Below are 23,738 nucleotides of genomic sequence, written 5' to 3' on the forward strand. Positions count from 1 at the left end.
GAAGCTAAGCACTTAGTATTAAATTGGGAAAAATGTCACTTCATGGTACAAGACGGAATCGTGCTTGGGCACAGAATTTCCGGAAAAGGTATTGAAGTTGACAAAGCTAAGATCGAAGTCATGACCAGCCTACAACCACCCACAATCGTAAAAGGAATTCGTAGTTTCTTAGGACACGCAGGATTCTATAGGCGATTCATAAAAGATTTTTCTCAAATATCTAGACCTCTTACGCGTTTGCTTTGCAAGGAAATGAACTTCGAGTTCGATGATGAGTGCTTAGCCGCGTTTCATAAGATCAAACAAGCCCTTGTTTCCGCTCCTGTCGTGCAAGCACCTGATTGGGAACTCCCATTCGAAATCATGTGCGATGCAAGTGACTATGCAGTCGGAGCAGTGCTTGGCCAACGAAAAGATAAGAAACTGCACGTAATCTACTACGCTAGCAGAACTCTAGACGAAGCTCAATGCAATTATGCTACAACAGAGAAAGAACTTCTAGCTGTCATATTTGCATTTGAGAAATTCCGTTCTTATCTCGTAGGATCTAAGGTCATAGTTCATACTGATCATGCTGCAATCAAGTATTTTGTCTAAGAAAGACGCTAAACCTCGGTTGATAAGATGGATCCTCCTACTGCAAGAATTCGATATCGAAATTCGAGATCGGAAAGGAGCAGATAATGGAGTTGCAGACCATCTTTCACGAATTCGAGTTGAAGAAAGATTGCCTTTAAATGACAGTTTGCCTGAAGAAAACATCTATGCAATAGATACTACCCCCAATGCCAATACCGCACCACCACGTCCTCTAATTCGACGAGCAGATGCTTTCAACACCCCATGGTTTAGGCACATAGCAAATTACCTAGCTGCTGATGTAGAACCACCACAATTCTTTGGTTATAGGAAGAAAAAGTTCCTGAAAGACATAAGACATTATTTTTGGAATGAACCCTATCTCTATAAGAGATGTGCTGATGGGTTATTCCGAAGATGCGTGGCTGAAGAAGAGATGGAAGGAATTTTATTCGGATGCCATAGCTCGTCTTAGGCAGGACATTTCGCAACCTTCAAAACTGCTTCAAAAATCTTACAAGCAGGTTTCTGGTGGCCTACTTTGTTCAAAGATACTCAAGCTTATATATCGCGATGCGATAAATGCCAAAGGATGGGCAACATAAGCAAAAGGAATGAGATGCCTCAAAATTTTATTCTCGAAGTCGAAATTTTCGATGTTTTGGGAATAGATTTTATGGGATCCTTTCCTACTTCTTTTGGAAACCAATACATCTTAGTAGCAGTAGACTACGTCTCTAAGTGGGTTGAAGCAGTCGCTAGCCCCACCAATGATGCGAAAGTTGTCATGAAGCTGTTTAAATCTGTTATATTCCCGCGTTTTGGAGTTCCTAGAATTGTGATAAGCGACGGAGGATCAGATTTCATCAACAGAATTTTCGAGAATCTTCTTAGAAAGAATGGAGTTACACATAAAGTTGCTTCTCCATACCATCCCCAAACCAGCGGTCAAGTTAAAATCTCAAATAGAGAAATCAAGTCGATTTTGCAGAAAACAACTGCAGTTCATCGCAAGGATTGGTCTACAAAGCTTGGCGATGCATTATGGGCATACCGAACAGCATTTAAGACACCGTTAGGAACAACACCATTCAACCTAGTTTACGGAAAAGCATGTCACCTTCCAGTAGAACTCGAGTATAAGGCGCAATGGGCTATCAAGGAGATGAATATGAACTTGAAAACGGCTGGAGAAAGAAGACTACTTCAACTTCATGAGTTAGAAGAAATCCGACACAAAGCCTACGAAAACTCGAAGATCTACAAGGAGAAGACTAAAGCATATCATGATAAGAAGATTATTCATAGAACTTTTGCTCCTAACGATAAAGTTCTTCTTTTCAATTCTCGTCTTAAGCTTTTTCCAGGAAAATTACGTTCAAGATGGTCAGGACCCTTCACGATAAAGGAAGTCAAGCCATATGGAGCCATAGTCCTATGGGACAGAACCGGAAACTCATTTACAGTGAATGGACAGCGTGTAAAGCCATATCTGGCTGAAGAAACCGAAGACGAGAGAGAAGTGATGTTTTTGATTGATCTATCATCGGCCAATGATGAGACCAAGGAGTGTCACGACCCCGGTTAAGTCTAATCGAACCACAATGTCAAGCTAACGACTTGAAACAAGCGCTTAGTGGGAGGCAACCCACTTGGTATTTTATCTATTTCCCTTTGACCTTTATTTTCTATTTCCATTGCTTTGTTTCTGTTTCATTTAATTTCAGGTTTTCAATAAGGAAGAATAGATTCAAAAGACGAGCACCACTCTCCATCACGATAAGTTCACTTAAACATTTCAACTTTTCTATTTTCTTTACCATTCTTTCCAAGATTTATCACACTGAGGACAGTGTGAAATAAGTATGGGGGAGGAGGTTCATCCGTTACTAATGAAATTTGATTTCTTTTGAGTTTGTTTTGGACACATAAAATTTTTCAAAAAGTTTTTCATACAAATTTTAAAAATTGTTTTCCAAAAAAAAAAAAAAAGTCTTTCAAAAAGTTTTCAAACCAGGAACACAATAAACAATACTATGATGAATTAGACCAGTGTGCTTCTACGCTATTTCCTCGTTTTTTGCTCTTTTGTGATTTAGGCCTAGACTAGGCGGTAGCTAAGTACTTGCATTACGAAATCCCACCAGAGGACTTCTATTCATGGAGATTCTTTCTGACAGGATATACTAGCTCATTTTATTTGACCTTAATATTGACATTTAATTTTCTCATCATTGATTTTAGGCAGGCATCGACATACACATCTAGGACGTCTTTTACACTCACTTTTACCACTCTTTGTCGTCCTAGATGACCAGTTTATCTTTATCTGGTACCATACCCTAAACCCAAAACCCTTGTTTTCAATCCTCGTGCATTCTCTCTTTAGTTTATATCAGCAGATATGTGCAAAAACGTCGGAGAGAAGAGGAGCGACGCAGTTTTCAGTCACTCACAAAGGAGACTGAATGGAATTGGGAAGGAAGAGTATCAGACACATCAAGAAGCTTTACAAGACAAATCTTAACTGGTAATTTCGTGCTCTCTAAGACTCTATATCTAAAGGTGTTCCCTCTCTATTCAAAAAAAAAAAAAACGAATGAATGAAAAGAGAGAGGGAAACAAAAAGCCTAATGAGTCCTAGATTGTCGAAATTTGTGGAGCAAGAAGTATCTACTAAGCGTTTATAGAGCTATGTTTTTGAAAGATTTACAAAAATCTAAGTCTGGGGGGAGTTAGGAGAGAACCTGAGGAAGAAGGCCAGTAATCTATGGCAAGAAGAAAGTGACTGAAAACTGTGGATACCAACAGCTTCACTCTCTCTTGCGGTTTTGCATAATATCTTGCATTCTCCAGATCTTCAGGTAACCCGTAAACACTTTAAGCCTTACCCCTAAAATAACCCTTTTTACACCTAGCCTAGATTGCCTTGCCTAGACTTTCTTTGATGAGAACCACCGAGATTTCTAATGAATGTTAAGAGCTAGTTGACTGGAAGTCAGATCTAAGTGTGTAGATTTTTGCATGACGGATTAACGGACTAGTTTGCTTGTATTTTGGTGAGAATTTTCTAGACTAGATCCAATTAGATGTTTCACGATAAGTTATGGTTTAGAAGGACGGTCACTGAGATATTGTTTAGTTCCTGCGATTTTCAAAAATTTCTTTCCTGACTTAAGTTTGTTTGAGGACAAACAAAAAGGTAAGTCTAGGGGAGTTGATAACACCGTATTTTGACCACTTTTATGGATCATAATAATGTCTTATGCAGGTGTTTTAACTCTGTTTTCAATGTTTTTAAAGTGTTTTCAATGTTTTAGAGTTTCAAAAGACTTTACAGGAAACTAGGGCAAAAGATATGCAATTTGGAACAAATGAGCAATTTTGGATAAATGCAGATCGTCAGAAGTATGACAAGCGATGGAGACCTTCTCACCGTCTGATCACCCCCAACATTTAAGACAACATATAGGATCCAACCAGCTTTCTAATGCACTTGGTTTGGAGACAATCCAACGGTTAGATCTTCAGATATTCCCGATGCAAGAATGACAGAAAATGCAGTTCCGGAAGAGAGCATGTGCCGGGACCGCGGCCAACACCCATTTTCCCGCAGGTAGAGCCACCGCGACCACGGACTTTGGTCGTTCACTTTCCCGACGACTTAATTAAAGTCAAGATCAATTCCTTTCGTTATTTTTGAAGCCCTAAGTGTCCAGAACCACCCCAGAAGCTATAAATACCCCCTTTAGGTCATTCGTAAAGGATAAGAGACGACATAAGATAGAAAGAGAGAGAGACACACAAACCCTAGAGAGAGGGAGGCCGCCGGTTTTTGAAGGAGGAGCCGCCGCCGAGGAGAGCATCATCGCGCCTCCGTCGTCGCTTCCATTCTTCGTTCTTCTTCCTTCTTTTCTTTAATTTCCTGCAACTTTCAATACTCTGTGATGATTGTTTACAATATGTTTGAGTAGTTACCCAGTTGGGTTTAAAGGGATTATTCAAAGGGAATTTCATGTGTCTTTGCTTATGAATCGATAGATCTAGGATTTATAATCCTCTAGATGTTCTTCGTTTGCCTTTAATCTTACTGCGTGATTCTTTGCTGGCCACTTAGAAGCCGATCTGATATGATATGTTGCGAAAGTTTTCATTGATTGTCTGAACTAGGGTGAAACGAGCAATTCTTCTATAGGAGTGGAAACCTACCTGTAGTTGAGTTGTGAATATTGATGTGTCTTGTCCTGCTATTGCATCTTCTCCCTTCCAGAATCAGAATGGAAACCTACTGATTAGGGTTGCGAGAGATAGTTGTTTAGTGCTGCGAAATTAGGCTATTCATACTTCCGTGCCTCGAGTTCTAGAACATACGTAGTTGATTACCTTTATCACTTGTTTAAAATTGACATAGCTAAGTCCTTGAACCCCTGCGAAATACCCTTGAGCCCCAACGTTTGTCTTTAATCGCTTACAACCTTCGTATTCCTTTGCTTTTCATTCGCTTATTTTCTTGTTTCCATTATACTTTCAATCGCTATTTACTTGCCTTCTATTCGCTTTGTTTAATCGCTTTTTACTTGCTTTACCTGCTTCAGTTTTCTTTCAATTGCTTTTCACTTGCTTTCTAGTTTAGATTTAGTGACAACCAAAAACCCAAAACCAAAACCAAAACTCTTTTTCTTCTAATCTGATTTAAGCGTTGCAGTGAATGCGTACTGAAACAACTAAGTCTCTGTGGATCGATACCCTAAGTACTACAGCGCACATCTGTGCACTTGCAGACATTTAGGGGTTATAAATTTAAAACCTGAAGCTTAGTAAATCGAAAAACAACAAACCCCGCTTTTGCTCGCATCAGGAATGCACAAATCTCATAGACATGAACTCTAAACTAGGACCGAAGATAGTGCATCAATCCACAACTTAGTCTAGAAAATTCTCACCAAAGCACAAGAGATACTAGTCCACTTTTTCCGTCATGCAAAACTTAAACAATTTAAATCTTGATTTCAGTCAACTAGCTCTCTACATTCATTAAGTTCAATAGTGAGTTCTCATTAAAGACATCATCCAGGGTAGACGGTGTTTGGCATTAAAAGGCTATTTAAGTGGTGGAGTTAAAGTGTTTCGGGTTACCTGAAGATCTAGAGGATGCAAGATAATATGCAAAACAGCAAGAGAGATAAGGACCTGTTGATGACCACAGTTTTCAGTCACTTCTTCTTGCCAAATGTTGTTGCATAATCCTTCCTCCTTTGTTGTAAACAGCTGTTCCCCCAGACTTAGATTCTTTCCGGGAATCAGAAAACAGTCTCCAAAACTACGTAAAATCGAACTCCAGTTGCCTTGGGACTTAAAATTCGACATCTCTAGACTCTCTAAGGATTTTATTTCCTTTCTTTTCTTACTTTCGGATTTTTTTTTTTTTTTTTTGGAAAGGAAATGCCTTTCAAAGAGAGAGAGACTAGAGGACGAGATTGTACCAAAATTTGAGATTTTTCTAAGGCAAACTGAGCTTCCTCTTGTGTTGAATCCTTCCGGGAACTTTTCCGGCAAATCGCAAGTCTCTGTCCTTGGTGACTGAAAACTGCGTCGTTCCTCTTTCTCTCCAACGTTTTTGCACTTATCTGCATATAAGACAATAGAAAACAAGAGTGCATGTGGTTTGAAAGAGGATTGGTTAAGGTGGGGAACTAGCTAAAGATGAACTAGCCATTCAGGATCAACAAAGAGTGGTAAAAGGATAAAGGAGTCCTGAATGTATGATTCGTTTCCCTGGTCTAATGCTTCAATGAGAAAATTAAGTCCAAATTAAGTCCAAATAAAACAGAGCTAGTGTATCCCTTCATCTAAATCAAAATCATTCAAATTCCTCTGGGGTACTTCGTTTCAAATGTGCTTAGCTACCGCCTAGTCTAGTCCTAATTCATGAATGAGCATGTCACTAGGAACAGTCTAAAGCACACAGTCAACTATCATTGATTCATGTTCACCATTCCCTTTAAAACGTATTTTGTTTTGAAAACCGATTTTGAAAAACTTTAAGGAAAATGCAAAAAGTGTAGATAATGCAAGACTCATAAAAGAAAAGTGGTTAGAAAGGGATGAAATCCTCCCCCAGACTTAAATCACACTGTCCTCAGTGTGAAACAAGTCGAGATTGGATGAGAAAAATGCATAAATAATCGAATTGGTAAGGACAAAGAGAACTTACCTGGATCTGGGATGCTGGTGGAGATGAGCCGGATTCATTCGAAGGGGTTTGGAAAGGTGATTAGGTGGTGATGAAGGTGGTGGAGGGTGATGAATGAGGTGGAGGGTGATTGGTGAGGTGAAATGAGGTGAAAGGGGTGGTTTGGGTCGGGCTTGGATGTCAACGACCAAGTGCCGCGGTCAGGGGCTGCACGACCGCGGCAATCAAGCACTTGGCCGCGGTCAGGACTACGCGACCGCGGCCGACGGTAGGTTTTCCGCGGTCAGAACGTCTGCGACCGCAGAGGCTTATATCGCGGCCTCTTCCTGCTTCTCTTTGGTTCCTGCTGGGCCGAGCAGTCAGGTACCATCCTTCTTTTTGGTTTTTTCGGGTTTTTTTTATTTTTTTGGCTTTTTTGTTTGATAAGAAACACCTGAAACTAAGAAAAAGAAAAAGATCAAAAGAAAAAGAAAGAAAAATCCTAAAGAAAACAATACCTCAATGGGTTGCCTCCCATTAAGCGCTTCTGTTTTAACTCGTTTAGCTCGACTTTTGGTGTTGGACGTGACTTATTCCAATGAAAAAGACCTTGTCCTGAGACAAGTCTTCGACATCTCCTTGCTTTGCTTAGCAGGTTCTTCGTCACTCCAAAGTTCTTCTTCAAACTCTTCTGTTGCAGAACGTTTTCCTGCTTTGCTGTTGTATGGAACAGCTTCTGTGAAGACATCTTTGTCGATATTAGCAAATGAAATCCTCCGGTTTGGCCAGTCCATTATAGCTCCGGGAGTTGCTAGAAAAGACCATCCCAGAATCACTGGATATGTTGCATCTCTCGTTTCGACAATGTAGAAGTCGACGGCACTATGCAATCTCCTATTCTCAAAGGAATTTCATGAGCTATTCCTTGAGGTGTTGCATTTGAATCATCAGCTAGGCTAATCTTCGCTCTAGTCCTGCGCAGGTGTTTGATACCAAGTCTCAAAGCAATTGCCTTTGACATCATGTTAAGACAAGCTCCAGAATCACATAGCACGTTTTTAAACATTTCTCCTCTAATAGAACAAGAGATAAGAAACTGACCTATACCTTCTATTTTATGAAGTGTTCGAACAGGTTTACCTCTTCTGGCATGATTGAACAAGTCTTCTATCTCAGGGATTGATTCTTTGCTCTCACAGAAGTAGTGGCCTATCATGAAGTCCTTGCAAGCTCTGGCAAACGTGATTCCTTCAGGTAAATTTCGAACAATATCATTGAATTCATCGAGCTTCTCCTTGCTGATTTTGTTGGTGTAGTGGCTGCGGTCTTCCGGTCTTTGGAGGTGGATTGAATAAACAGCAGCATCAGGTGATGTTCTGGGAAAAGTCAGACGTCTGGCCCTCTCAAAGTAGGTTCGAATATCATCCTTTGTCTCCTTGCTGTACCTAAAGAAAACTTGCAAACAACCAAGATGCCATATATCATCGAAACCTGTGTAAAGAGGGATTGATTTCACAAACTTGTTGAATTCAATGAGCCTTTCTCTGGAGATTGGTGCTCCTAATTCCACCATTTTGTCTGGATTCCCTCCTTCTATGAACAGACGATAGTCTTCATCTTCGAGGTAGTGCCCTTCATATTCATCTTCATATGCTAAGACTATACTGCAAGGGAGTACCTCATTTTCTTGTTGAGATGTTTTGGAGTTGATAGCATACACCGTCTGCTCTTGAAGAGGGGTTTTGACCATCCCAGCAGATGTATCAAATGAGCATTGACCTGTAGGAGTTGAAAAGGGCTGAAGGGCATCTGAAGGAGTGCTGGCCGCGGGTAGAAGCTCCACGACCGCGGGTGAAGAGGGCTTTGCCGCGGTCAAGATGCTCACGACCGCGGTTGGAAGCTTGTTGGCCGCGGTCACGTGAGTTCCGACCGCGGGAATGGGGCTCCGAGTCGTTTCTTCAGTTTCGTCTGCTCCTCTGCCATCTGAACTGATTTCTGCACCTTCTAACTCCGTCTTCTCCTCTTTTAGGCTAAGATCTTCGATGAGAAGCGTCGAACCATTCGTTTCACATCCTTGCATAAGCTTTTCGACCTTCTTTTCGAATTCGTTGAAGGTATAGACTACTTCGTCCACAGTTGAGTCTATTGTCTCTGCTTTCTCTCGAACCTTGTGTACTCCATCCCAAATCTCTTCCACATAGGAATAGGTTTGGTTGTTGTGGTAGTTAATAGTCTCTTCTACTTCACCAAGTTTGATCTCTAAGGTGCGGATGCTCCAACCGGCTTTGCGAATGCGAAGTTCGTGTGCTCCAACTGGTTCTTTGATTGCTTTCATCCTCTCCTGGACGGTTTCAGCACCTTTGTTTAGCTGGCTTTCGACGGTTTTGACTTGAGCTGAAAGATCTTCAAGATTTCTGTTAAAGAGTATTGAAAAGTCGTCAATTCTCTTGTCAATTGTGGATCTTGCTTGAACGTCGAGTAAGTGCGAGACCGCCAATTCTAGTAGCTCCAATCGGTGAATGGGTTTGACGTTTTCATTCTTATGAGGCAAACGACGAGCAGGTTGTTCAGGGTTGGCCATTTGAGGTGCGCAGGGTTCCTTCTGGGACGTTCTGTTGTTTTCGCTTTGAGTTTCTTCGTAGAGATCGCGTAGATGCTTCTCTCTGCGTCTGGTGGCTTGAGGAGTGTTATAGAAACCTTCCTCATTTTGTTTATTTCGATTTATAGGATCCATATCTTCTGAAATGGAAACAAAATAACCGAAAAATGGAAAGTTGCAGAAAAGGGGTTCTAGAGTCGATTTACTAACCTTTCTCGGGGTTTTTCAGAAAAGAAAACGCGTGCCTTCCCCGGCAACGGCGCCAAAAACTTGATGGTGGTGTGTGTTGTGGGTGTCAAGTTTTACCCTAATTGAAATCAATAGCCGCAAGTGCACAGCTGAGCGATTGTAGTACTTAGGGATCGAATCCACAGGGAAGGAGGATCTTTTCCTGCAAAAAGCCTTTGATATAAGTTAAAGTAAGGAAGTCTAGAACAACAACGGTTTTGTAGGGGTTTGGTAGTGTGTTTAAAATCTAAAAACGAAATATTAAAAGAGAATACGAGAATTAAATGACGTAATAACTAAACTTAATGAAAATGACTAAAAATGATAAAAACGGATATTCTAATGCTTAAATGAAAATGAACTAAAAAGGAAAGACAATATTGAACTAAAGCTTGAAAGAAAATCGGTGTAAATCAATGGAGAAGAAAGCGTTGGAGTTCAGGGAAGTTTTCTCAGGGGTACGAACGATTCAAAACATTGCTAGAGAGTAAATTTTGTAAGATCTTAGCTTAAACTTTTCGAACTGGAGTCGGACGTATGAATACGCCACTGTCGTGATCATAGACAACTATCTCTCTCAACCCTGACCAGTAGGTTTCCACTCTGGCCCTGGAAGAGAAGAAATGTATTATGTTTAAGACTCGTCCTAATTCACAAATCGCCCATAGGTAGGTTTCCACTCCTATGTTTGTTTTGCTCTCCCAAACTAGATCTGATACCTGATGAACACTTTCGTGTCACCAAGCATCTGGATCAGATTGTAGTTCATGACGCTACTCTCATGCAGTAAAAACGAATTCAGAAGAAAAAGTTCTAGATTCAGCTCAATAGCCAATGGAATCCTCACCGAACATATATATCCCCATCGAAAATCCCTTAATCCCAACAATAAAACTACTAAGATATAATGAACGAAATCAAAGACATAGTATTAAGAAGTAGAATAGAAACCGAAATTGAAAAAGAAAGAACAAGGGTTCAAGAGAACAAATCTCTCTCTCCCTAAAAGCTAAAGCAAAAACAATAAAAGTATGAAGTAATGATAGATGATATTCGGTTACACGATTTCTAGGGCTCCTAAGACATGTATTTATAGTGCTCAAGACCTCTCTGGACGTCACTTAGGGTTTCTCCAAATGTGGGCTTCAGAAATGGGCTTTTTGGGTTCGGAGGTTGAAGGCCGCGGTCGGGACAAGTGTATCCGCGGTGGATGAGTGGTTTGCCGCGGTCGGGATGCTCCTGACCGCGGGAAAATGCTTGTTGGCCGCAGGTGGAAGTGCTGGCCAGCTGGTTTACGGGACATCTTGCTCTTCGCGTATCTTTTGATTGAACTGTTGGATTGCCAAGCTGTAAAGTGCACTGGAAAGCTGATACTTTCATCTTTAAGGTCTCCAAATTTGAGCTGGATCAGACGGTGAGAAGGCCTTCAATCAGGGGTGAACTTCTGATGGTTTGACTCTGAGCTAAAATCTGGTTTTCTATCCATTTTGTTAAGCTTTTCCCTAAGTTTCCTGAAAAGAGTCTTGGAACTACAAATACTAGAAAAACATAATAAAAGTACTTAAAAGCAATTAAGAACACAGAAAAAGTATTTCAAAACGATCCATAAAAGTGGTCAAAATACGGTGTTATCAGTGTCTTAGTAGCTACTCTCATATTTTTGTCCCTTGCTTTGTTATGTTTTATGCTTTTAACTGCTTGCTCGCAAAAATTGTTTCTACGTTTGTAGGTTTGGTCATGAAAAATCTTCACTGACCCGGAAGATTTTTTTTTTTTTTTGAAAATATGTTTAATTATATTCAAAAAGTACTGTTTTCTTTACATAAGATTTCTTAGAAAGAAATGAAAGAAATTGGGTGCAAATCAAAAACAGTAAGCCTATAACGTTTTATAACAGAGAAAAGACGATGTTTGTATTTCGCCTTGGCACTGTTGCCTTTATCCTCGCGTGCTAAACCAGATTTCCTATCCCTCATTGTAGAAGTTGTTGTTTGCGGTGTGAAGTGAGCTCAAACGGCTTCAGACCGTTTTATCCAAGATGACAATCAGTCACTGTGCAGGATTAGGGATTTCTCCATGTCTGCGTCCATTTCTCTCCTTCCATAACAGTGTGAGTGTGGCTTGGAACACATACCTTGCGAGGAATAGCTTTAATTCCCCCAGCTGCGGAGACGTAAGGAGGGTTACCAGTTCATCCCAATTGTTGGTATGATTAGTTCCTAATAGTCCCAGAGTCAGTCGTTCCCATACATGAGTGGAGAACGAGCATTCAAAGAACAGGTGACTTCTCGTCTCCATCGAGGTAGAGCAGAGAACGCAGGTTGTTGAAATAGCCAGCCCCCATTGTGCCATGCGATCTCCCGTGGAGAGACGATCCCACATTTCCAGACAAGTTATGAACGAGAATTTTGGAGTTGCATTTTGAAACCATACCAATCGACTCCAGGCTTTACGCGGCGTACTTACTCGGATGTTTAACCAGGTAAGCTTGGACAAAAATCTGGGGCTGTATAAGCCATTTTTCGTACGCCATAGCGGTTGATCCTGCCATTGGTTTCGAGAAGCCTCTGCACGAGAGATTTCACTGTCAATGGCCCTTAGAATATCCTGATGATGTCATCGTCTTCTTCGAGTATCCTAGACAGAAGCCAGAGTAGCATGCATCGGAATACCAAGATCAATAACACCATGGGCTCCAGTGATATCTATCAAACGGCCGAGCGAATTCCATTTGTCAAACCAAAACGAAGTGTTCTCGCCATTGTTCACCTTAAGGTTTTCCAGTTCACTTGCTAGATGTCTCATCTTAAGTAATTTTTGCCAGATCCAGGAGCCCTGCATCGGAGACCCCTGTATCGACCAAAAGGATTTACCTCACATCAAATAAACCTTAATCCACCTAACCCATAAAGATGAGTCAATCGATAGGATTCTCCAAATCAGACGAAGGGAACATACTTTGTTTGTTTCTACCAACGGCCGGATGCCAACCCACCCTCCTCCTTCGGTTTACAGACATCAGTCCAAGATAGTTTTGCCCTCTTTGAGCTCAACGACGGACCAGCCCATAAGAAAGCGCTACAAATAGAGTCTATCTCCTTTAGACATTTTTTCGGGAGATGAAAAACCGACATCCAAAAATTCGTCAGACCTGAAATAACAGAACGAATTAGTTGTAATCGGCCCGCATATGAGATATTCCAAACAGTCCAGGACCCAATACGTTTGCGTATACCCTCCAGCAATGGTGCATAATCATCCGTTTTCATTTGTCTTGTCGTGAGTGGAAGACCCAAGTATCTTACTGGTAGGGTTCCCACAGCGAAAGGGAATCGCTCCGCAATAGCTAGTCGATTCGCGTCTTAAACTCCAGCCATAAAAATGGTGGATTTTTCAAGGCTAAGCTGCAGACCCGAAAAAGCAGCAATTTTATCAAAAACCTCAACAAATCCTTCTATTGAACGAGTTGTACCATCAGTGAACACTATAATGTCGTCAGCAAAACATAAGTGCGTTAAATTCAGCTCAGAACATTTGGTGTGGTAGCCAAACTTTCTTTCCAAAGCAGCCCGGTCCAGCATCTTGGATAGTATGTTCATACATAAGATAAACAGATAAGGAGACAACGCACAACCTTGTCGAAGACCGCGATTGCTCTGAAAATAACCAACGAGTTCACCGTTCACTTGTACAGAGAATGAAGCAGTAGAGATGCAGAGTCGTATCCAATTTATAAATCTCTCCGGAATACCCAAAGCAGCAAGAACGTTTAAGAGGAAGCTCCATTGAACTGTATCGAACGCCTTTGCTATGTCAATCATCATAGCGCATCGAGAGGGGCTCAAATTTCTGTGATAATCCTGCACAATTTCAGAGGCTAAGAGGACATTTTCAACAAGCAACCGATCACTGACAAAAACTGATTGGTTTGGGGCAATTATACTCGGGAGTATGCACTTCAATCTGTTGGCAAGGATTTTTGAGATGATCTTATAAAGGACATTGCAGCAGGAGATGGGTTGATAGTCCTTCATTCCTTTTGCATCATTCTTTTTTGGGATTAGAGCCAGAATAGTAGAGTTGACTCCCTTTGAAAGGAACCCCAATCTAAAAAAAGATTGGACAGCGATAGTGACATCTTTCCCGATAAACATCCAAGCTTCCTTAAAAAATTCAGTTGTGAAACCATCAGGTCCCGGCGATTTATTACTGGGCATGGAGAAGAGAACCTTCCTCACTTCCTCAGCTGTTACGTCTTGAACCAAAGCATCACACTCATCATCTGAACATCGAGTGTTAAGGAGAGTTTCAAGCTCATCGACTTCTATACCCTGATAAACAGAGGGAGTATGGGATAGAAAGCCACTGAAATGTCTCTCTCCCTCTGCTTTTATGTCCATCGGATCCTGCAGAACTCGGCCATCCGAGTCAACAATCCCTTTGATCATATTCTTGACCTCTCGGAGACGAACTGCTCTGAAGAATATCTTGTTGCTTTTATCACCTACATCCATCCAGTGCAGCTTGGATTTCTGTTTTAAATAACCTTCCTCAAGTTGTTGGAGATGTTCCCATCTGGATAACGCAGACGACTTGGCCTCAAGCCCAAGCGATGTTGGGTTCTGAGCATTAGCCTCCTGTCTCGCACAAAGCTCCTCATAAGCTTCCTTTGTGCGATTTGATAAATCTCCAAAGCACTTTCGAGACAACTCCCTCAGCTTTGGTTTAAACTCTTTTAACTTTTTGGTTAGTCGATGCAGTGCTGATGTCGAGTGGAAGAGAGGAGGAGAGTTTTTCCAGTGTTCCTCCACATATGGACTAAATTCCTGCAGTTTAGTTAAAGCATTTATGAACTTAAAAGGCCTCTTTGTAGGAGGTGGAGTATTATCCAAATATATCCGACCCCTCAGATGATCCGAACAACCCCCAGCTTCGAAGATACAGTGAGATCGAGGTTGATTTAAGAGCCACTCCTCATTAATTAGTACCCTGTCCAGTTTTTTATGAATCAACCCATCACTCCTCTTGTTGCTCCAGGTAAACCACGGTCCGTTAAAACCCATATCGACCAACGAACAATGGCGAGTAACTTCCTGGAAATCCTGCGAACTCTGCATATCAACTGTCGCCAAACCAGAGTTTGAATGGTCCCAACTACTCAATATTTCGTTAAAGTCGCCACACAACATCCATTTCTTGTCTTTGCAGCTATTTGAATCATGCAACTGTTTGATCTCCTCCCAAAGAGCTTTACGCTCTGCAGCAAAGTTCAATGCGTAAATGAAAGAACAGATGATATCATCTGGTTGACCATCCATCGAAATCAAGCAGGATATCATTTGCGCACTCTTACTAATCACCAATAAACGCACATCCTTGTGCCACATCACCCATATCCGTCCCAATCTATTGAATTCGTAGTTAGAGACAGTAGACCAGTTCGGAAAAACAGACGAAGCTATCCGCAGATAACGACTTTCCTTTACACGAGTTTCTAAAATACAGCCAAAAAGACAAGAGTTCCCACGCACCCAGTCGCGGACCACCGAGTGCTTACAACGTTTGTTAAAACCGCGAATATTCCAAAAGAAACCTGTCATTGGGAATGGTTTCTTTGGTTATTCCTCTTCTTCTGCTCCCGCAATTTACAACCAGCAGTCGTAGATCGTGTATCTGGACCAGTGACAAATCTGTGTGCGGTTTTTGCTGCGCGGTGCAGAGATGTTCTGTTCCCATCCTGTCTAATTTCATTAACCACCCCATCCTCCCTCAAGTTCGAGCTGTGTCCTGGATCTCCAATAACTCCGTCCTCTGTTTCTTTGCTGCATTCAACTGCAACAGTATCGCCAGCATTTACTTCTTGCAGATCTGTTACTACTTCGGTTTCGTCATTGTCACTCATCCTTCCCAAAATGTCATAACGAGAGGCAGAGGAAAAAACCTCAGTACTTGCGTCCATCGCCTGTGATTTCCAAGAAGATTTCACCGGCGAAATCCACTGATTCTCACTAGTCGTAGCATCCCCTTTTTGTATTTCTTTCCCTGATTCCCTTGCCGGTTTAGTTGCAGGGGCCATCTCCTTGGTAGAGTTTGCGAGCCGGTTCGATTCCTTTCCCTTTTGTTTCGTCACAGATGTCAAAAGGTTTGTCAGAGCTTTGTCAACATGCACAACTGTATTCTTATATTTCGAGCTTGTGCCAGTTTTTGATTGAGGTGTTGCTAACCCCTCCTCAACTCCAGTCTTTTTACCTTTTAAGGAAGAGTCTGATGGTGAACTATTCCTTTGGAGGATCTTCTTCGACCCATACTCAGTTTTACACTCCTCTGCATTATGACCCCATCCTTCACACACTGAACAACATGTGGGAAGCCACGGAAAGTCATACTCAATATCAACATTCTCCCCATTCACTTCGAAACAGTGAATTTTTGGTAGACTCTTCGTCAAGTCCACCTCCACAAAAAGCTTTGCAACATCGAAATCTTTCACCCAAATCGTGTCTGGGTGCAGCTGTTTTGGAACTCCCACGGGGCTGTCCAGGTAACTTAGCCCCTTCTAATTATACATGTTTCTTGGAACATTTTTCAGAAGAACCCATAAAGGTATGGATTTCATTACCGGCTGAGCCTCCTCTGCTAATGGACTCCACTTGGACACCAGCATTGGAATGCCTTTTATATTCCACATTTTGCGTCTTAACACCCTTTCACTTACACTTTTGTCTGCAATACGAAAATTTACGGTTGTTTCATTCACCACAAAGACATCAACTTTGATCGTCTTGTTTCCCAATGACCAGATCTTATTCACCGTCATGTGAATGGATCCAACGTGGGGAGCAGATTTGAGGAATTTTCCGAGGACACAATCCTCCCACAAAGGGGGTTCAACCAGGATATCTTCCGGAACTGGGAAAACCTTTACACCGTCAATCTCTTCTTCCCTTAAATCGTACTTCTGCAGAACCTCTTTCTTCTTAACCACATATGTCCATTGTTTTGTTGCTTCCACCGATTGAGTCTTTTCTTTGACAACAGCTGTTTCCCCTCGTTCCACCATAGCCTCCGAAATCACCACCTCCTGTTACTCGTGCCCTGCTCCGCAAGTTTCAGCGCCCGAGTTAATTGCAGTACCACCCTCCATCGCTTCAAGGACCTTCACTGCTTCGATTTGAGATTTCACCGCTGCTACCACGACCTCCGATGATGATTCCCTCTCCTCTGGTGTCAGAGGGACCTCCTGTCCCAGCGCCGCCTTGCCTTCCATGCCCTAGCTTGGGCAGGAAGATGAAAACCCTAAGTCGCCTTTTCGATCGCCCTAGATGCTGATGTGGCTTTTCAAAAGACTTCTTTTTTCCTTCCACTGACCCGGAAGATTACTAAAGTCTTTACAAACAAATTTGATGGTCCCTTCTGTAGCTGGAAATGTGTGCCTCATGACAGACAAGAGAGATACTTTGTTGAATTTGCGGTAATGTTATCTACTTTCATTTATAAATGTTTATTGATAACTAAAATCATCTTCTCTCTAGTTCTTGTGTTTTTGTCACAGACATCATCTATTTCTCTGTTTTATTGTAGGAAACCCACACCTGGGATCCATTAATAACCGGTGTGGTTCAAGCGAAGTTCAAGAGTAAATGTAAAAGCGGATGAAAGATATGGTCAGCACCGTAAGGACTTCACGAGAGCAACCAAACTGGATTGGCAATACACTCTAGAGACAGATGACTGCGTATTGTGACACAGAAGAAGCCAAAGAGAAGAGTGCAACCACATCACCAGCTCGGATGTCTGAACGTGGCGGTCTAGGTCCTCACGTCCACTTATCAGGGCAGAAGTCCTATCTACAAATCCAACAAGAAATGGTAAGTTTATCTGTTTCGTTTAGTATTTAATCATTAAACGTTTGAGTCTTGGGAAGAAGAATTTTGCTTAGTCATTAACCTTTTTTGTTATCATTTCAGGAAGATCGGTGAGTCTTGGTGAAGTTTTCTTGAAGACTCATATAAAAAATGGTATTTATGTTGATGGGAAGGCGCAGAGAGTAGCTGAAACATATAAGAAGAACTTGCAAGCAAAGTTGTCTGCACTAGGGACCAAAAACTCAGAGACTTCAGAGCTATCCGTAGAAGACGAGAATGAGCTATTTCTTCAGGTATGGTTATGGTTTTTTTCTCCAATTAGTGTGTTGTAACATAGTTTGAGTTTTCGGGTTCAATTTGAATGACTCTTTCTTTTGTATCCGCAGTCCACTATCATGAGTGAAAAAGGAGTTCCTTATAGAGTTGGAAGCCTCTCACAATCACATGTTAACGGAAAACAGAAGTATCTAGGAAGCTCCTCAGCATACAACAGTCTGCATGAACAGCTACAACAATCTCAACGACAAATAGAAGAACAAGTGGCTGAGAATGCAAGACGTGAAGCAGAGTTTATCAAAGCTTCAACTGCACAACAAACCAAGATCGATAAACTCACACTGGTTGAAAGGTATTTAACTGACACTGATCCTAGGTTCTTGGACTTTTTGGCTACACAGTCTTCATCGAATCCACAAACTGCTGATCCTGGCTCTTCACCGAATCCACAAACTGCTGCTCCGGGCTCTTTACCAAATCCAAACACTCATCTCACCTTAGAAGCGTAGGTTCTTCTAGGTCTCTTCTCTCTTTTTATGTCTGTCGTCTGATGTTGGTTGTGGTCTCTCATCTTTTCTAGCTTCTTTTTGAACTTATCTCCAATGATTGTATATGGTACCATTGGAGTTTTTTTGTTTTGTGAACAATTTATGAATTTGTAAATTAAATGTTTCATATGCTTTTACAATTCAAAATATTTTTTTTTACTTGTTTCTGAATTCAGGTCACAATTGTATTCACATTAGCATTAGCAATGTCAAATTGTAATTCCGCTGTCAATAATAGTCACAACTCAATCATAATTCAGTCATCAATTAGTCGTGATTTAGTCACAACCCTGTCGTAAAATGGTAACAATTTACTATTCAACATACGTAAAAACTCACTATTCAGTCGTTACCTCATCGCTAAAGAAGTCACAAAACAGTCGTAAACTAGTAGTTGAATTTAACGACTGATTCACTACTATTTGTTGATGACTCTGGTACGACTACAAAGCATTCGCACAATGGTGGTAAATGTAGTCGTACGACAGTCGTTACATTTAACGACGAACTTACTGTTACCCATTGACAAAGACTTAGTCGTTAATCAGTCGTAATTTGGCAACTAAGTTACCACTGCCTTAATTTGCGACGAGGAATTACCGACAAATAGATTCAGTCGTAAATCCCTGTTTTCTTGTAGTAGTGTCTCTGACAGATTTCAAATGCCAAACAGATACAGCGTAGAGAGAAGAGCAGAAGGCGAGCCTTGGTCGGACCCTGGAATCAGCAAGATCTTCGATGCTTCTCTCAAGTTGCTACTTTTGTCAACTATCCTCTTATGGCTGAATGAATGGTGATACGTGCAACTCTCTATCAAGCTGCTGCTGAAGATATAAGGACTATTTTGGTTGATTCCGACTCTTTACAGATATAAGAGCCATCAACTCAGGCTCTTATGTTTCAGAGTTTAGATGATATCTCTTTTCTCACCAATTGTTTTTATTACACTTCTTTTAATTTTATCCCAAGACTATCTAATATTGTAGCTGACTTTGTATACTGGATCAGCAATTTCTTTTCTATTTGATTAATGAAGTATGTGGTTGTTCAAAAAAAAAAAAAAGGAAGTATATAACATACATTTTTTCTGAACCATATAACATTGTAATCACATAACTTTAGACATTTCCGCACTTTGTGAATCTTAAGACAAAATGTTGCATTTGATATTCAATCGAGGAAGAACACAATGATTAGTGCTTATTGTGCCGAAATATTACAATTTATTGGTGAACGAAATGAAAATCGTAAGCTAGAATGGAAATGATGATAACATATCGAGGTGAATAGCAAAAAAACAAAAGTTGATAAACATATTGAAAATATTGAGAAACTTGGAAGAACTTCTTGATTTATCAAAAAGAAACAAGAGACATGAACTCTTCATCTGATTCTAAAGCTTCCATAAACTCTGGAACAAGACATAACTCCAAATCTATGCTTCTCTCTCCTTCTCTTCCTGGGTAAGCCGATACTTTCCCATCAAACTTATGCGCATAGCCACTTCTGAGCGTCACTGCCTTTCCCATCCCAAATTCACAACCATACTTGTTGAACCTTGGCGAACTTCCCATCATAACGCTCATCGGTTCAAAAAGGCGATCAATCTGGTAAATAAAAGGAGCCTTCAACCATTGATCAATCATTTGAGATACCTTTTCACTAGTATGTTCAGCTACTGCTTGATGCACTTTCAAAGCAGCCCATCCAAGATCATTCTCCAATAACTCACCTGCTTTTGCTGCTGTTCTTAAAGCAGAGAGGCAGTTTCCAAAGTAATCCCGGGGAAGCGGTGGATACATCCTTGCTCTGTTGTCAGCAGCAAGTCTACAACTTGTTTCTCGCTCGAGGGGTAATCTTCGCGCCCGAGTTATACATCTCCATATAAACGCGGTTAGGGATTGGAAAGAGGAGATTGAGGTTGTTCCACATATTTGGTTAACCTTTGCTTTAAGCAATCTTATTGTTTCTGATGAGAAACAGAATACTCTCTCCTTGAGAATCGGAGATTCGTAAGGTCTGATAAATTCATCAGGATGACTATATGGAATGCTGAAGAGAGGACCGTATCCTTCAGGGATATAACGCTTCAAAACCGGTGGGTTCTTAAGACACAAGTCATCGGTCTTGTTCCTCTCTTGTGTTTGGAATATATCAGACAAACCCGTAAAGAAGTTCCAAAACGAAGTACCGTCTCCCATTGCGTGATTCATCGACACTCCTATGAAAATTCCATCTACCAATTCTGTCACCTACACATATATTAAATACTCATAATTTAGTAATGAAGGTTCTCGTAACTGTATTCATACCAAAGAACCAAACCGAGAAATAATAAACAGATTTATAAATCCACTTAAGTGTATTTTATTGAAACCAGTATTCAAGAATTAAGCACTAAGCTGGCAGCAACTCTCCAACTAACGCATAAACTATTTAAATAGTGCATAGACATTTATAGAGTAAACAATATACATATATAAATTATCTAATGTAAAACAAATACAAAAACATGATTTATAAACAGTAGAATCTATAAAGTATCATATCATATAAGATAGAATGTTTTGAAGTTAGTCTTGATCACGAAAAAATATCATGTCACTCGATCAGATTTTGACATATATTTAATAAATTTTAATTAAGGTTTGATACATAATATTAACAATAAAAAGAGAAAAAATATAATCTAGACTTATCTTAAAAAATAAGGTTATCAAACAAAAATTATAAATTACGAAATAGTGTATAAGAGAAAAAAGTTAAAATTCTGAAAAAGAGAAAAAATAACGTATGTATAGATTCTAAAGACCAAAGTGTTTTAATATTTTTTTTTAAAGAATAAGAAAATTAAATAATAGAATAAAATCCTAAAAAGGAAAGTAAAGAAAAAATTAACAAAAATTTATCCTTAAAGCTAAATTTTTTAAAACAGAAAAAAACAATTAATTTTTCTGTTTAGATTAAAAAAATAAAAAAATAAAATATAATCCAAAAAAGAAAAAGCATTATAATTCCTCACATCTATATAAATATTACTATTTGATAGCTTATCAATTTCACAAAAATATTTTTTTTGTCAGTAAACTATTTTGTCCATAAGTTACACCGGTTTGGTTATCTCAACTAGAGGTAATATTCTGTCTAATAGAAGTCATGGTTACGTAAAGAGAAATCAGATTGAATAATTCATTTTACATACAATTTTATTAATATTCAAAGAATAGTTAGTGAACAAAATAGTCACGTGAAGTTAATGTTACCTACTTACATTATTTATTTTGTATTTTTCTAATTTAACTTTAGAAATACTAGGTGAATACCCGCACGTAACGTGCAGGTTTCTTTCTTCAACTATTTCAAATTTATATATTTTGTATTTTCTTAAAAAAAATATAAACATTATTTGTTATGTGTTAGTATATTATTATAAATCAATCAATTTAAAATACAATATCATTAAAAATCAAGAGTTAATATTTACATAAATTCTTGTTTAATTATCTATCAATATATTTAATTAATTATAACATACTTGTTTAATATTTATATAAATATTATTTAAAAATCAATTAATAGATATTTTTTGAGTAGTTTAAAATTTAATATTAAAATCTATTAATTAATTTTCTTTTTTTAAAACTGTAATTTTAAATAGATTTTTTCTTCAACTATTTCAAATTTATATATTTTTATAATTTTTTTTTAAAATGATCATCATTTGTTAATATTTTATTATAAATCAATTAATTTAAAATATAATATCATTAAAAATCAAGAAGTTATTAAAAACATCAATTTTTAATTAATTATAACATAAATTCTTGTTTAATATTTACATAAATGTTATTTAAGATTTTTAAAAAACTTTTCATTTTCTTTGAGTGATTTAACACTTAAAATTTATTAATTAATTTTCTTTAAAATGACACATGTCATTCTCATATCAATTCTCAAATGCTGATGAATGACACATGTTATTTCTATATCAGTTCTCAAATGCTGATGTGTCACTCATATGGAGAGAGTTATCAACTTTTATATATAAGATATTATTTACAGGAATATCAAGAGGGAAACAATGAGTACTGAAATTTTAAATAACAATCTAAATATTCGTATAATAGATTACCAACCTGGACTGATAAGAGGCTCATGATGTGTCCATCATGATTCACAGCTTTGTGGTGGTCAAAGAAAGAGTGAACAATCAAAGGAACGTACTTGGGCCCCAAAACGTCTGCTACACATAAATCAGAAGTCGCATAGATAAATCCAGCACCAGGGCTATTGTTACATTCTACAAAAACTGAGTACGATTTTGGGACATCGGTTTTTAGCGTCGAGAGGCGACCAGCGAGAGGGTAGAAATGGACGAGCGTGATGGCTAGAGACTCTCTCAGTTTCTCGAGAAAAGTGTCAGTGGAATGAAGCAGCTTGTGAAAGAGGAGACCTTTCTGGATATATTGAACAGAGAGCATAGCGTAGTCCCATGGGGATAAATAGTATGGTTGCTTTGATTCTTCTGGGATTGTTTTGGGTTTCACAAAGCATTTTGAAACGATTTTTAATGGTGGAGAAGAATCCATTATGAAAGGTTTTAGCTCAGATTACTGAAGTATTAGTCTATTAGATCATGTGGCCTTCCATTGATGAATATAAGAGTAGTGAAGTATTAGGTCATGTGACCGTTTTGGTTGGAACTTGGAAATTTCTGTTTGTTTTTTTCTTGTTTGGAGTTTGTGGAAAGTTGGTGGGATTCTTTTTTTCAGAGACTTTGACCATAAAACATATCAAATTGTGATATTATATAAAATAGGATGCCATTGGATAAAATTACGTTTCTAAAAGAAACACATTAAGTCGATATTTTTTTTTTAATCATGTGAGACAAAATTAACTACCATAACTATGAAAATGTTATCCTATTTTGCAATTAAATATTAGGATATTATTATTTATTGCTTTTTTCCTTTCCATTAGTGATCACGTTAAGATGAGTTAGTGGGTTTACCATAATTTTTTAAAAATAAAAATATTTATATTAATAAATAAACCCGATACGGGGATAAGTGGATTTACAAACAAATAGAACCAAAAACAAAAAGCCAAACCACAAACCGGAAGAAAACTAGACAAAGCACGATTGGAGCACCGGAAAGAAAAACGATACCTGAAACCGTCCACGCCTTGCCGACCGTCTCCAAAAGCTTCTCCTCAATCCAGTCAAAAAATCAACACTATTTGGGCCGGTATGAACATGGAAATCACTCCTGTCGTCCTCGCCGGACACCAAATCAGCTGCCATAGTCATCAACAACCTCAAGGGGACTTTCTCGACAAGCGACACATGCCCACCAAACCCCTTCGACGGTTTCTTTTTCGAACGACATCGCAGAGCCACATCCCCTCTCCTTCGGCGGCTCACTACCGTTCTCCCACCGCAGACCTCAATCAGCCCGGATCCTGGA

The 23,738-nt window shown here is 39.4% G+C and overlaps 1 protein-coding gene across 1 annotated transcript; it reads right to left on the minus strand.

The window, feature by feature from the left end:
- Window positions 1–19,525: 19,525 nt before the first annotated feature.
- Window positions 19,526–22,870, minus strand: LOC18020604 (uncharacterized acetyltransferase At3g50280). Its single transcript, XM_006403278.2, has 2 exons — window positions 22,404–22,870; window positions 19,526–20,519 (listed from the first exon to the last, which is right to left on the minus strand). Exons 1-2 carry the CDS (start codon window positions 22,854–22,856, stop codon window positions 19,623–19,625), a joined length of 1,350 nt encoding a protein of 449 aa, XP_006403341.1. The 5' UTR covers window positions 22,857–22,870; the 3' UTR covers window positions 19,526–19,622.
- Between the last annotated feature and the right edge of the window lie 868 nt (window positions 22,871–23,738).

The sequence above is a fragment of the Eutrema salsugineum genome, unplaced genomic scaffold (genome assembly GCF_000478725.1).
Source record: "Eutrema salsugineum unplaced genomic scaffold, Eutsalg1_0 scaffold_17, whole genome shotgun sequence".
Classification (NCBI taxonomy): Eukaryota; Viridiplantae; Streptophyta; class Magnoliopsida; order Brassicales; family Brassicaceae; genus Eutrema; species Eutrema salsugineum.